Source organism: Rhinichthys klamathensis, unplaced genomic scaffold (assembly GCF_029890125.1).
Source record: "Rhinichthys klamathensis goyatoka isolate OS25496 unplaced genomic scaffold, OSU_Roscu_1.1 h1tg000521l_1, whole genome shotgun sequence".
In the NCBI taxonomy this organism is placed as follows: domain Eukaryota; kingdom Metazoa; phylum Chordata; class Actinopteri; order Cypriniformes; family Leuciscidae; genus Rhinichthys; species Rhinichthys klamathensis.
The window spans coordinates 473,056-487,846 of record NW_026607000.1 but is presented as its reverse complement, the minus strand read 5'-3'; the positions used below and the strand labels follow the sequence as shown (position 1 = coordinate 487,846).

At 38.6% G+C, this 14,791-nt stretch overlaps 1 protein-coding gene across 1 annotated transcript in view; it reads left to right on the top strand.

The window, feature by feature from the left end:
- Window positions 1-13,917, top strand: part of bmp7b (bone morphogenetic protein 7b) — a 74,249-nt gene extending 60,332 nt beyond the window's left edge. The window contains exons 3-7 of the mRNA XM_056238367.1: window positions 1,984-2,132; window positions 4,179-4,382; window positions 6,483-6,559; window positions 9,730-9,840; window positions 13,380-13,917. Of these exons, the coding sequence (XP_056094342.1) occupies window positions 1,984-2,132; window positions 4,179-4,382; window positions 6,483-6,559; window positions 9,730-9,840; window positions 13,380-13,529 (691 nt within the window). The 3' untranslated portion in view covers window positions 13,530-13,917. The remainder of the gene's footprint in view (window positions 1-1,983; window positions 2,133-4,178; window positions 4,383-6,482; window positions 6,560-9,729; window positions 9,841-13,379) is intronic.
- Window positions 13,918-14,791: the final 874 nt, after the last annotated feature.

The window sequence follows — 14,791 nt, the reverse complement described above, 5'->3', positions numbered from 1 at the left end:
AGGTGTACCTAATAAAGTGTCCTTTGAGTGTGTGTGTATACTGTGTATATAGTATACATGATATATGTTTTTAGACTTTGACATACGACTAATTTCAGTTTGGTTAAGACTTTGTCTTGTTACTGTATGGAAGTTACCAGATGTTATTGCCAGATATTATGAGAATAGAAATGGGGCTTGACTTTATTATTTGTTCATATAGATAGTAGCCGATTCAAGCTGCTATTCAAGCTGTTGTGTGAACAGCAAAATTCAAAAGTCACACCTGTAGTAAATAGGGTGTCATTTTCTTTTTCTTCTGTAGACACGAGACTTAAAGCGTGTCTGTGGTGATTTATATACCAGTCTTTGAATCAGTTGGATGCCACTAAACGTATTTTTCTTTTGGTTCACTCCAGTTGCCCTCCATCATTTACATGAACTTCACAACTTTAATTGGATCCAAATATCACTCTAGGTATCTGTTACTATGGAGCATATTAATATTTGGGGGTTCCATTGGAGGATGAGGATTATTTTATGTGGTTAAATAATGTAATATATTAAATGTGTATGTAATGTATTGACATAATTAATTTAAATATATGTAAATTAATGAATTAAGTTGAATAATATAAATGTAATACATTACATGTTTTATAGTGTATGTTCTATAATTGCCTGTTCTTAAAAAGCTATTTGGTAAAGTAAAAAGAATAGGGCTGTCAATCAATTAAAATATTTAATCTAATTAATCGCAAATTAATCACACATCAAATTTGGCTGAGAAAGTACCCCCAAAAGATAAAGTCATCGAGAAAGCATCAAGTAGCCATTACAAAAAAGTAGCTTTAGAAAGAAATATTTTATTCGTTTTGCCTTTGTTTCACTTTCGTTTTCATAACCTGTCTTTGTTCCTATGTTCCTGCCATCATTGTTACTCATTATGTTACTAATAAGAGTGCACCTGTTTTGTATTGAGTTTGTTTGCCTGTGTATTTAAGTATATTCTTTCCACTCATTGTCTAATGGTGAACGTGTTTTATTGCTTTGTTTTTTTCTGTTATACTGTTACAAGGTAATGCTACTATTTACTCTAAACCTCCCTTTTCGTAATCTTTTACAGACCAGCCCGTGACAAACACAGCTTTTATTACACAAACTTTTAGGCCATAATTTTTTTTTATAAGCTGCATCTGAATTGGTAGACCGTTTACTGCAGCTCAGAGGTGGTATGAAAGCATTTACACATTAAGTAATGCCTTGAGATACATGGGTTTTACAAGGGTATTAAAGGGATAGTTCACCCACAAATGAAAATTCGGTATTCATTTACTCTTCCTCATGTCGTTTCAAGTATGTATGACAAAATAAGATGATGATATGAGGGTATTAGTTCAAACGGCTGATTCATTCAGGGATGAAGTAAACGTTTTTGTGTGTGTACAGGTGAAACTCGAAAAATTTGAATATCGTGCAAAAGTTCATTTATTTCAGTAATTCAACTTAAAAGGTGAAACTAATATATTAGACTCATTACATGCAAAGTGAGATATTTCAAGCCTTTATTTGTTATAATTTTGATGATTATGGCTTACAGCTTATGAAAACCTTTTCTCAATATTCTAATTTTGAATTTGGGGTTTTCATAAGCTGAAAGCCATAATCATCAAAATCATAACAAATAAAGGCTTGAAATATCTCACTTTGCATGTAATGAGTCTAATATATTAGTTTCACATTTTAAGTTGAATTACTGAAATAAATGAACTTTTGCACTATATTTTAATTTTTCGAGTTTCACCTGTATGTATATACAGTATACATATATATATATATATATGTGTGTGTGTGTGTGTAGTACATGCATTTATACATGAAAAACAAGTTAGAAACAGTATTAAGGGGCTGGCACATCTTTCCCCACATTTCCCTACTTGCTTTAATCACTCAGTGCATGCTATGTTTGGTGTGATACGCTGTCGTATGCACTCTCTCCATTAGGGATTCAGATTTGTTCCTGCTGGACTCACGGGTGATCTGGGCAGCAGAAGAGGGCTGGCTGGTGTTCGACATCACAGCTACCAGTAACCACTGGGTGCTGAACCCGGGCCGGAATCTGGGCCTGCAGCTGGCTCTGGAAAGTTTAGATGGTAAGTGGACGTGCAAACACCACATTGTGTTGCCTCACAGATTGCAAAAATGAGACCGTTTCTGAGCCCAACACTGCACAGCACTCGATTTGTTTTGCCTTTGCTTTTGTGCGCCGTTTAGGTCGAGAGCAGTTCAGTTCAGTAAATGTTTACAGTCTCTCTGAAGGGCAATTTATTACATTGCATTTAAAAGCCACTCAAAGAAAAACATCTACAGTGGGGGTCCAAACGTTTCAGACCACTAGTGAAAATCCACTTGTTTTTTTTAAAGTTTTTTATTTTTATTTTGTATTGTTCTAATTTGAATGACTTGAAAAAGAAGTACACTTTAAAACGACTTTTTAAAAAGTGAACTTATTATGGAACTGAATGTAATGTTTTTGGACACTTAATTGCCTATTATTTGCAATTAAATGAAAATGTATGATAGTTTAAATTCATATTAAATGTAATTAGTTGACCTTTTGACCCACTTAAATAGGAATTTACATGTAATTTCATAATTTTTGTCTTTGAAATATGATTAAAGTTACTGCTGAATGTACTGACAAGCATTTATGGTAAACTAAAATACACTTTAATACAATTTCTATTGTAACTTGTATTTCATGTATTTAAATTAGTGCTGTCAAATCGATTAATTGGGTTTAATCACATCTAGTATAAAAGTTTGTAAAAATATAACAATAAAGTATGTATATGTATATGTATATATATATATATATATATATATATATCAGCACTAATTTAAATACATTTAATTGTATAGTAATGACGAAGTTGCAATTTAGTAAATTAACTTTTGTAAACTTTAATAGTTACAATTATGATCAAGTACTTTACATGTGCTTTAGTATGTTAGTCAACTCATCAAATTAAGTGCACTTCTTTAAAGCACGACAAAAGATTATTAAAACATAATGACTTAAAACTTTTAATTTGACATTAATACATTTGCAATACATTTAAAGTTTAGTCTTATATCAATGCTTGGTTTGGATGTCCACTGTAAATTTGCTGCCTTAAATTTTTAAGTACAATCAACTTGGATGTTTAAGTCAATTCAACTTAAATTACATTAAACTGACTTAAACTTATAAAAAAAGTGGAAAATTGCTAAACTTATTTTGATAAGTTATGTTATCAGAACTTATTAATTATATCATTTTTTATAGTGTAAGTTCTAAGCAATGCAGAATTGAACATATGCTTTTCACTCACTCACTTAATAGCCAGCCGCAGTGGGAGTGTGTTTTGTACCGTAGCTGCGTGATAGGAAGGTGTGTGTGTGTGTGTGTACAGGATGTTACAGGTTTTAAGTATTAGCATGAAAACAGGTGCAGTGTATTATGGGGCTTGTGTAGATCAGCGAGCTTGTCGAGACATGCTTGCGGGACGCCTGCCCTGTCGCTGTAGGCAACCGGCAACCCGACTTTACCTCGGCGCTCAGACAGAGAGAGCATTCCTTCCTCTTACTTACACACACACACACACACACACACACACACTAAAGCCGGTGTGTAGGTAAAAGGAGTCCAGGATGGCACAGAAACAGATGTAAGTGCTGGAATTCTCTGAGTAAACAGTGAACTAAAAGCGCTCTTGAGAGCGGGAGAGATTACACAAAATAAACACCAGAAATTGCATATTCTTGGAGAACACACACACTTTCTTACACAAGTCTCATGATTTATAAGACTGTGACCAACAAACTGATTATTATATAATGCATACTACGCGATTTATTAGGCCACATGGCTCTGACAAAGTAAAGGATTGCTAAACTGTCCCGTAGAGTGATATATGGGGTGTTTAAACAGTCTCTCTCAAGAACCGATTCACAGAAATACATTCAAATACATCTTTCAAGGGGCCCGTATAAGCTGTGACTGCTTCTCTTTTGGGATTTGTAGCTGTCAACTTTTTTATTAACAATTCCAAGATGATGTATTTCTTTCCTCTCAGTCTCAGATCTCAGAGGGAAAACAAATTAGTAATTGATTTCTGATAGTGGTAAATGAGTGTTGTATGTGTCTCCCCCTGCAGGCCAGAGTGTAAACCCATGGGTGGCTGGGCTGGTGGGTCGCAGCGGCCCCCAGAGCAAACAGCCCTTCATGGTGGCCTTCTTCAAAGCTACGGAGGTCCACATCCGAAGCATCCGCTCCGCACAGGGCGGCAACAAGCAGCGCAATCCCAACCGCTCCAAAACCGCCAAGGGCCAGGAGGCACTGCGTGTAGCCAATATTGCAGGTGTGTGTGTGTGTGTTTTCAATATTGAATACAGAAGTGTGAAGGCAAGTGAAAAATGAAAACAAATGTAAAGATAGCAATAACAGAACCGAAAGAAAGGTATTTAAAAGAATACTTCTATATGGAAACTTTCTATGGTTCCAAATGGAAGTGGAAATAACATGGTAATTTTTTCTTGGTGATGAAACTAGTGCCCTACTTAAGGGTATATGCGCGCAATAGTATTCAAATCTTATAAGTTTATTTAAAAAAACTGCACATAATATAATGGTAAAGAAATAAAAGGTCACTTAAGTGTACTTAAAGAGAGCACACTTTCATGATATTTTTCATGAACACACTTAAGCACTTTTAACAAGTGCACTTCATGATAATGTCAGTTCCTTTTCAAGGGAACTCGAGCTGCGTCGAGACACTGTGGGAACGCCCCTGCGTGATTGCGTCGTGAAGCACGTGTATAATCAGTCCAATGGCGTGACGAGACATCATAGGCGGGTGACGTCATAGACCAGGAAACTATAAAGCACACCTGAAAACAGACCGCGCTAGCTTCTGTGCCTTTCAGCAAGCGCTCTCTGTATACTGTCTCTGTCTATTAAGGCAGGACATCTAAATCAGGGAGCGGATATCCTGTCAAGCCAGGGGCTGAGGCCCGGAGAAAATGGGGACTTCACCCTGATGTGGTGAAGCTCCTTTGGGAGAATTTCAGTCAAGCTCAAGTCGACCTTTTCACATCGTCAGATACAACGCATTGTCCCATGTGGTTCTCTCTCACACACCCAGCTCCTCTCGGGCTGGATGCGATGATTCAGGTGTGGCCGAGGCTACACCTGTATGCTTTTCCTCTGATATCCGTGCTTCCGGGAGTTCTGGAGAGGGTTTGCCGGGAAGGGGCCCGTCTGTTACTATGAAAAGATTTATCTGGAACTCTGTCATGGAAACTAGCATGTATAAACCTTATTAAACAATTTAATTCAATTTAAAAAGTTATTTTTTTGTCCCGCCCCGTACTGGCCGGCCTGATTTTGGTTCTCAGACCTGGTGTCCCTTCTAGTTGGCTCTCAGATGGAGAACCAATTGTCCCAAGCAGGGGGCACGATTTATCACCCTTGCCCGGAGTAGTGGAAACTGTGGGCTTGGCCCCTGAGGAGGCCCAGCTCATAGAATCAGGTGCTGCGAGTAAGGCAGGGGGACGAGATGCTGCGTCGCCCTGCCTTACTCCCTGCATTCCTGTGATCGACCTGCTTCGGCCTATCAGAAGCAAGTCTGTTTTCAGGTGTGCTTTATAGTTTCCTGGCCTATGACATCTCGTCACACCATTGGACTGATTATACACGTGCTTCACGACGCAATCACGCAGGGGCGTTCCCACAGCGTCTCGTCGCAGCGTCTCGCTCCCTCTTCAGGGAACCAGGGTTACATACGTAACCAGAGACATTTTACTTTAAAGAACATTTCAAATCTGTTGTTGTACTTTAAAGAAGTGCAGTTATTTTGATGTGTTGACTAACATACAAAAGCACATGCACCTTTAATTTTAACTGTAGTGTGTTATATAAATGCAGTACACTTTAACCATATACATACAATATGAAATTACATTTAAAGATGTACTTAAATCCTACTCAAGTGGGTCAAAAATAACTTTTATGTTCAGCATTTTCTTTTTCAGGTAGACTATCCCTTTAAGGCAAAGGAGAAGCAGAGATACAATTTGCGTGAGAGTGTGTGTCAGTGTTCATATGGTTCCTATTACTGTGTAATTCTCTGCAGGTTATTTTGCTCAGTAATAGCATTACAGTGTTAAATGGATATTAAATGAATCTGGGTCGATGTTCTGCATAGGTATGAGGGTTAGGGATTCGAGCAAACTTCAGTGACCTATTCCTCATATTTCTCCATGTCTCTCACAGTTTAGCCTTAGCTTCAACACCCCGTCACACATTTGAAGTCTGACAAAACCACTGCTCTAGCATATATTTGACTCTAAAAATAACAGACATGGACTTAAATGTGCAAACCATTATCGCAAGTGATTATCATTTCTGCAAAAGGTTTCTATTGCTCTACACAGCAATCTGTCTCTCTCTTTCTTTTCAGAGAACAGCAGTGCTGATCAGAAGCAGGCCTGTAAGAAACATGAGCTGTACGTTAGTTTTCGAGACCTTGGATGGCAGGTGTGATATTCCTCTTTTTTTGTTCTTGTTACATCTCCTATTTTTATTTTCTGCTTTCTCTATATATACTTTTTTTGGCCAGAAACATATTCGACTCAAGAACACATGGCCCAGAAAATGATTCAAAAAGGAAATATATGCGTACAAAAGTTTGGGGTCGGTAAGATTTATAAGGATTTTGAAAGTCTCTTATAGCATATTAAGTCTCTTATGCATTTATTTGATCAATAATACAGTAAACACAGTTAAATTGTGAATTAATGTGAATATTTTTTAAAATATAATCCTGTAATTAGTCCAGGGGCCATATTCACAAAGAATTTTATCTTACCACTAGGAGTACTCCTAAATCGCACTAAAATATTTTAGCTAGGAGTTTTCTCTTAAAAGTTATTCACAACGCCTTTCAGACCTACTCTTAGTAAGGAAAAATGACAACTCCTAAACTAAGAGTGAGTCATCGTTGCTATGGATGACGTCAATTATCATGCACGAGCTTCCTCGCAATGATCACGGTGATTGATTGTTAGATGACAGGGCCATCATGCGGAACATAACACAGATGCAACAAATCATGGAATTACGACATCTAAATATGTCTGTGTCCTACACAAAATAATAATAGTAATGTCATCGAAATGCATATATAATGACATGTTTGTACAGGCCCCAGTGAAGTGTAATTCTAAAAAGGCAGAGAGAGAGAGAAAAGTTGTGAATTAAATTAAATTAAATTAAATCAAGGTAGACTAATACCCCAATGAAAACCGCCACTTGCCTAATAATGAAAAAACGACACTTGCATTAACACTTGCTTGGTTAATTGACATCCTATTAGCCTAAATAGACTACTTAAAGCAAGGAAATGTTGCTCCTATTGAAGTAATGTAATAGTTGAATGACGGTGGATTATAAACTCGCCAAAACGGAAGAGAAAGCCCAACTGGATGCAGGATCAGTTACTGCTGCTGGCCCAGTTGGTGCTAAAAAAAAAAAAAAAAAACGTAATAAAAGTGAAATTCGGCACTGGGATATCAAGCAAAACTAAGTGTGATACATGGGAGAGGATTTGTTTGCAGATCAATGCAGCATTCCCGCTTGTGTCACGGACCCCGGACGACTGCGAGAGGCGGTGCTATGCGCTACAATCCTTTGTGAATAGGTCTTAGTGAGTTAGGAGTCCTCTCGACTTCTTTTAAGCTGTCCCAGACTTAGGTGCTACTTTTAGGGCTAAAATGCTTCGTGAATTACTTTTAGTGAAAAAAAATTAGGAGTCCTAAAGTTAGGAGAGACACGCCCATTATTTTTAGGAGTTGCTCCTAAATTCGCCAGTTAGGAGCTACTTTTAGCCTTAAAATTCTTTGTGAATACGGCCCCTGAATTTCCAGCATCATTACTCCAGTCTTCAGTGTCACATGATCCTTCAGAAATCATTCTAATATGATGATTTGATGCTCAAGAAACATTTCTGATTATTATCAATGTTGAAAGCTACATATTTTTGTGGATACATTTTGTTATGATTCTTTAAATAGAAAGTTCAAAAGAACAGCATTTATTTGAAATAGGAACATTTTATAAATGTCTTTACTGTCACTTTTGATAAATTTAATGCATCCTTGGTAAATAAAAGTATTAATTCCTTTAAAAACAAAGCAAAAAAAAAACAAAAAAAAACTTGCTGACCCTACTTTTAAGCGGTAGTGTATCTTACAGAGCTCTGCACATGACCTGTGGGAAAAATAAATATATAAATATATTTTCTTTGTTTCAGTTCAATCAAAACAAGGGAACAAATGAGTTCAATGTGGCCACAAAATATTTAAACGAGGAAAAAAATGTATAAGGTGATTATTATTTAATTAATTAATTTTTGGCCACGATTTAACTAAAACGAGTGAACGAATTAGTATCGTGACCATGATCGTGAACACGATTCTCTAAAATGAAAGAACAAATTCTTCATTCATGGCCACAATATATATATAGGTAAACCATCTCGGTCGATCTAACATAGTTCGTTAAAGAAATCAACTGTTTACCGAAACCGCATTGTCGCAAATTTGTTGTTCAACCAAGTTGGTTATTGATGTCACACAGGTGGTGGAGGAATAACTTCTTTTAATGAATCTGTTTGAGATTTGTTTTGCTATTAAATATCAGCATCTGTTTTTGTCAATTATTGGCATCTGAGGATTAATTCTCATTTTTCTCGTGCTTACGTACTAGAGCACGTACACACAAGTGCACTCTACAAAAACAGCGCTTTAAATCTCTTGACAAAATAAATGACATTTGGATATATTCGAAATTAAGATACAGATTGTACTGAATGTCAGCTTTCTTATTATGCTAAAGATAAGGATTTATTGAGTCCACATGTAATGCAAACAAGAAACTGCTTCTGACCACAGCTTGAGAGCTGTCGTTCAGAGATTTCAGACCACACAACTTTGCGATGCTTTGCGGATGTTCGTTGGAAGTGTGGTTTCGGGAAAGACACAGACTCGTTGAACTATGCCGATAACGACAGAACTCGTGAGTGACCAAAGTTGTCTAGCGATGCTTTTGTGAAACGCACCTCTGGTTAGGGCTGATAGACCACCAGCTTACAGCCAGCTAAAATATTCCAAAAACCAGCTTAATCGGGTTTAACTTGATTTTTTCCCCAGCAGGTTTCCTTCTCCTTTTCACTCGACATTCCATTTTATCTCTTACTGTGTTTATGGCTCAAACGGTTTTACGAGTCTGTCTGTGTAGGTCAGGCCGTTCACTCCATTAGGCTCAAGAGTACGAGCAACAGCAGTCGAGCAGAGATAGGAGAGCCTCGTTTCTGTTTACACACCGATAGTCTTGCCACCTGTAGCGTATCTGTCTCTCCTACTGGATCACAGCACATAAGCACTCTCTCAGAACAGCTGGCGAGAATTCAGAGACCCTAACTCTACCATGTGGGCCTACCAATTTGCCCCCCCCCCCCCCCCCCCCAAATTCCCTTTTAAACCATAACATTTTACACATACCTCAACACAATTACACTTTATTGTGATCATAATCGGAGCGATCTGATGGTGAAAATGAAGAGTGTCTAGTTGGGAAAGGTCTAGCTCAGGCTTTATGACTGAAGGTGGATGTTGTTTTAACAGATCTGTTCTCTGTCCATCTCTCAGGATTGGATTATTGCTCCTGAGGGTTACGCTGCTTATTACTGTATGGGAGAATGTGCCTTTCCTCTCAATTCCTACATGAACGCCACAAACCACGCCATCGTACAGACATTGGTAAGCCTCTAACCTGGGTCCAAGATGTACTTTTTGCCACAGCTGCCAATAATAAATACCAGATATGAATATTTATAATGCTGCATCTTTAAAAAAAAAAAGAAATTAATAATTTTAGTCAGCAGGATGCATTAAAGGGTTAGTTCACCCAAAAATGAAAATTGTGTCATTAATGACTCACCCTCATGTCGTTCCAAGCCCGTAAGACTTGGTTTATCTTCGGAACACAGTTTAAGATATATTAGATTTAGTCCGAGAGTTTTCTGTCCCTCTATTGAAAATGTGTGTACGGTATACTGTCCTTGTCCAGAAAGGAAATAAAGACATCATCAAAGTAGTCCATGTGACACTAGTGGGTTAGTTAGAATTTGTTGAAGCATCGAAAATACATTTTGGTCCAAAAATAACTAAAACTACGACTTTATTCACCATTGTATTCTCTTCCGGTTCTGTTGTCAATCCGCATTCAGTGATGCTGCTGACGTAAGACGCTGCTGACGTGTATCTGGTGCGTCCGTGTATTCGGGTTCAAATAAATATGGCTGGGCAAAAAATGTGTCGAAATCCTTAGACATGTTTGCGAAGATTGTTTTGTTTACAGCGTGCGTCTCTCTCAGACTGTAAACAAAGCTTGGGCGCACCAGAGAACACGTCAGCAGCATCTTACGTTTTGTCAGCATCATACGTACTTTGTATGATCAAGATCACGCGGCGGTGCCTCCGCGCCTTGGTTATATGGAGGAAACACTGGTTCTTTACCCAAGGTCCGGTGTTGGGAGCTCTTTGCCATCGAGTTGCTATCTCGACAGATGCTTCCCTCACCGGCTGGGGTGCAGTAATTGAAGGCTGCTCAGCTCAGGGTCTGTGGAGGAGTCATCATCTTTCTTGGCACATAAATTGCCTGGAGATGATGGCTGTCTTCAATGCGTTGAGACATTTCCTCCCAGATCTAAGGGGCCATCATGTGCTCGTCCGCACAGACAACACATTGGTGGTCTCTTATCTGAACCGTCAGGGGGGTCTGCGTTCGCGTCCACTATGCAAGTTGGCGCACCAGATCCTCCTATGGTCCCTGGGGAAAGTACTCTCCCTGAGGGCAGTGTATATCCCGGGGGACCAGAATATTGGGGCAGACGTCCTGTCGAGGCAGGAGCTGAGGCCAGGGGACTGGAGACTCCACCCCGAGGCGGTGGAGAAAATTTGGGAGTTTTACGGCCAAGCAGAGGTGGATCTGTTTGCGTCTCTGTACACAACGCACTGTCCACTTTGGTTCTCCCTTACTCACCCAGCCCCCCTGGGGCTGGATGCTATGGTGCAGACATGGCCGAGGCTACGACTGTACGCATTTCCCCCTGTTGCTCTGGTCCCAGGAGTTCTGGAGCGAATCCACCAGTACGGAATAAGCCTACTGCTAGTAGCACCACACTGGCCGAGTCGAATCTGGTTTGCGGACCTGATTCATCTTCTAGACGGTCCTCCCTTGGAGATCCCGATCAGGAGAGACCTTCTGTCTCAGGCCAGGGGCACAATATTTCACCCCCGGCCAGAGATTTGGAATCTGTGGGTTTGGCCTCTGAGGGGGCCTAACTCATAGAGAGTGGTCTCTCAACTGAGGTTGTTGAGACCATTCTAAGCTCCAGAGCTCCTGCTACGAGGAAACTTTATGCACTTAAATGGAGAGTTTTTTCTTTATGGTGTCACCAGCATCAGTGGGATCCAGTTAACTGTTCAGTAAACACAGTACTCGAGTTCTTGCAAGAGCGCTTTACGTCAGGTCTATGTCCTCCAACGCTCAAGGTCTACGTGGCGGCCATTGCGACTTTCCACGCCCTGCTTGGGTCGAGACCCCCTGATTACACGTTTCCTTCGTGGCACATTGAGGCTGAGGCCTGCAACTCGCACTAGGGTGCCAGCTTGGGACCTTGCAATAGTTTTAGAAGGTCTTTCTAGGGCTCCATTCGAGCCCTTAGAGTCGGTTTCAGATAAATTTCTTACTCTTAAGACCTTAAGATTCTTAAGACTCCTTACTCTTAAGATTTTTCTGCTAGCTATTTCGTCCCTCAAAAGAGTTGGAGACCTTCAGGCCCTTTCAGGTTTCCCCCACCTGCCTTGAGTTTGCACCGGGGATGGTCAAGGCATTCTTATACCCAAAACAGGGATATGTCCCTAAGGTGCCGACCTTGATTCCGAGGCCTATTGGCTGCAGGCTTTCTGTCCTCCTCCTTTTACCTCTTCGGACCAGGAAAAGCTGAACCTCTTGTGTCCAGTGCGAGCCATGTTCATCGGACTTCTTCGTGGAGAAAATCCGACCAGCTATTTGTTTGCTTTGGATCACCCAAGAAAGGTCTTCCTGCTTCTAAACAGACGGTTAGCAAGTGGATAGTCGAGGCTATTTCACTTGCTTACGAGTACTCTGGGCAGCCGTGTCCTTTGGCGGTCAGAGCTCATTCTACGAGGGGTATGGCGGCCTCTAAAGCCTTATTATTTGGGGTTTCTCTCCAAGACGTTTGTGATGCGGCGGGCTGGTCCCCACGCTCACGTTCGTGAGGTTTTACAGCTTGGACCTGGATGCTGCCCCAAGGTCCCAGGTGCTTAGTGCTTAGTGACAACAGTCTGACACTCAGGTACTTGAAAGTTTGGCGTTTTGGGTATTCTCGTTCTCAAAGCGTCGTTGACGCATCGTCTCGTTCCCTTTCTCAGGGAACTATGGTTACAGTCGTAACCTGAGCCGTTTTCAACATTGATAATTATAAAAAAAATATTAGAATGATTTCTGAAGGATCATGTGACACTGAAGACTGGAGTAATGATGCTGAAAATTCAGCATTGATCACAGGAATAAATTACATTTTAAAACGTATTCAAATAGAAAACAGTTATTTTAAATTGTGATAATATTTCACAATATTACTATTTTTACTGTATTTTTGACCAAATAAATTAACACAGTTGTGTATGTTTGTCTTTATGGCATTTGGATTATTAATCTTTTTTGTTCTTGTAAATGAGTGACAAACAAGAAGATGCACAAGTTGAGGGTACGTTTACACGACAATGATGCACTAAAAACGGAAAGGTTTTTCCTTTGTGTTTTTGCGCACAGGCGAAACGTCAAAACGTGTATACATGTCACTTTATAAAGAAACACTATATGCCACCCTATAGACTGAACATGTAATACGCATGTGCATGACATCACCGTTTTCACAAATTCACGTTTTTGTAGTTGTAGTTGTAATTACACAGAGACGATAACAGTATGATTTTCAAGAACTTGCACTTTGAAACCCGTTTTCAAAAGTTTGTGTTTTTAGACCCCCAAAACGCCACTGTTGTGTACATGAACGGCCAAAACGCATTAACGTCCCCTAAAGTTGCCATTCCTAAAACTACCAATTAATGAGTCAATAAAACCAAAAAAAGTGTCAATTTTTAATCTTGTGTCTAGCAATACAATAACTCCGTAAAGTACAGATAGTAAGATGCGTTATCTTCTATCGGTGTACTTTTGTTTTGACCTTTTGTATTTTTTTTCTCAGGTTCACTTCATCAACCCCGAAACGGTTCCAAAACCATGTTGCGCCCCCACACAACTCCACGCCATCTCCGTCCTGTATTTTGACGACAGCTCCAATGTCATCCTGAAGAAATACCGCAACATGGTGGTCAGAGCGTGTGGCTGCCACTAGAGTGCTATCATACACACACACACACACACACACAGTATAGACAATACAAACACATTCACACATCTGACTGCTCCCATTTTGTTATAAAAAAGGAGCAACCATATGAAGATCTCAGGCCAATTCCAGGATTTCTTTTACCATGGACAATGTGCAAAGTTTTCTTATATGTACAACAATTAATGTTTTATATATGGTATAAAAAAAAAGCAAATAGAAAGGAAATTACCAGAAAAGACACAAACACCAACATATGTATGTACACATATACATGCTCACATGTACACACTTTTATATGATACTTGTGCTTTCTACTGTGTAAATAGTTTTTCAACAAAAGAAACAAAAGTGTATTTATTTTCCTGGTCTTCCAACATGGAGTCTAAACATCCTTGTCTTCTGGTCTGTTTTTAATGTGTCCTCCACACTGTTTAACAAAAATAATTGTTTTGGACCATAACACAATTTTTTTTTTTTTTTTTTTTTTTTTACAAATGTTGATTAATTCAATACAAGTCATAAAATGCCAACATATGGGATTACCAGCTGCCATATAAAGTTATACCACTGATACAATAATACATCAGTGTAATGTATACAACAAATAGCATTCATTTTCATATTTTTAGGATTTTATTAATGGATTTGCCAAACTAGTTTCTTCACCCTTGTGAAAAAGAAGCGTGCACTTAAAGTGTACTTCAAGTACAATTATTTGTTGACTAAAAAAAAGCACATGTAAAGTATTTTATTAAAATTGTAACCATAGTGTGTTATTAGATATTACATTTAAAGTTAATGTATTTTAAATGTATATTCATTTGCAACTTAATCACGAATTAAGTTGAGCAACACTTTTTGCCAAGCAAATTACAAATATATTTAAATATATGACTCAAGTTAAAAGTGACATAACTTAAGTATATTTCAGTTTACCATAAATGCTTGTCAGTACATTCAGCAGGAACTTTAACCATATTTCAAAGAAAATAGAAGTAATTATGAAATTACATATAAAGTCCTAATTAAGTGGGTCAAAAAAAACTAAATTTCTGCTAACTGCATTTCATATAAATAAAATTAAGTGCCCTGAAATAATTACATTCAGTTCACTTAAGTATATATTTTTTTCCGTAATAAATACTTTTTTCAAAAGAATGCTACTTCTTTTTTTTTTTTTACTTCTTTTTCACAAGGACAATTTTTTGAACGATAAACAGTTTGTCAGAGGCATTTGTTAGACAGGTCCAAAATTAACTTTTTGC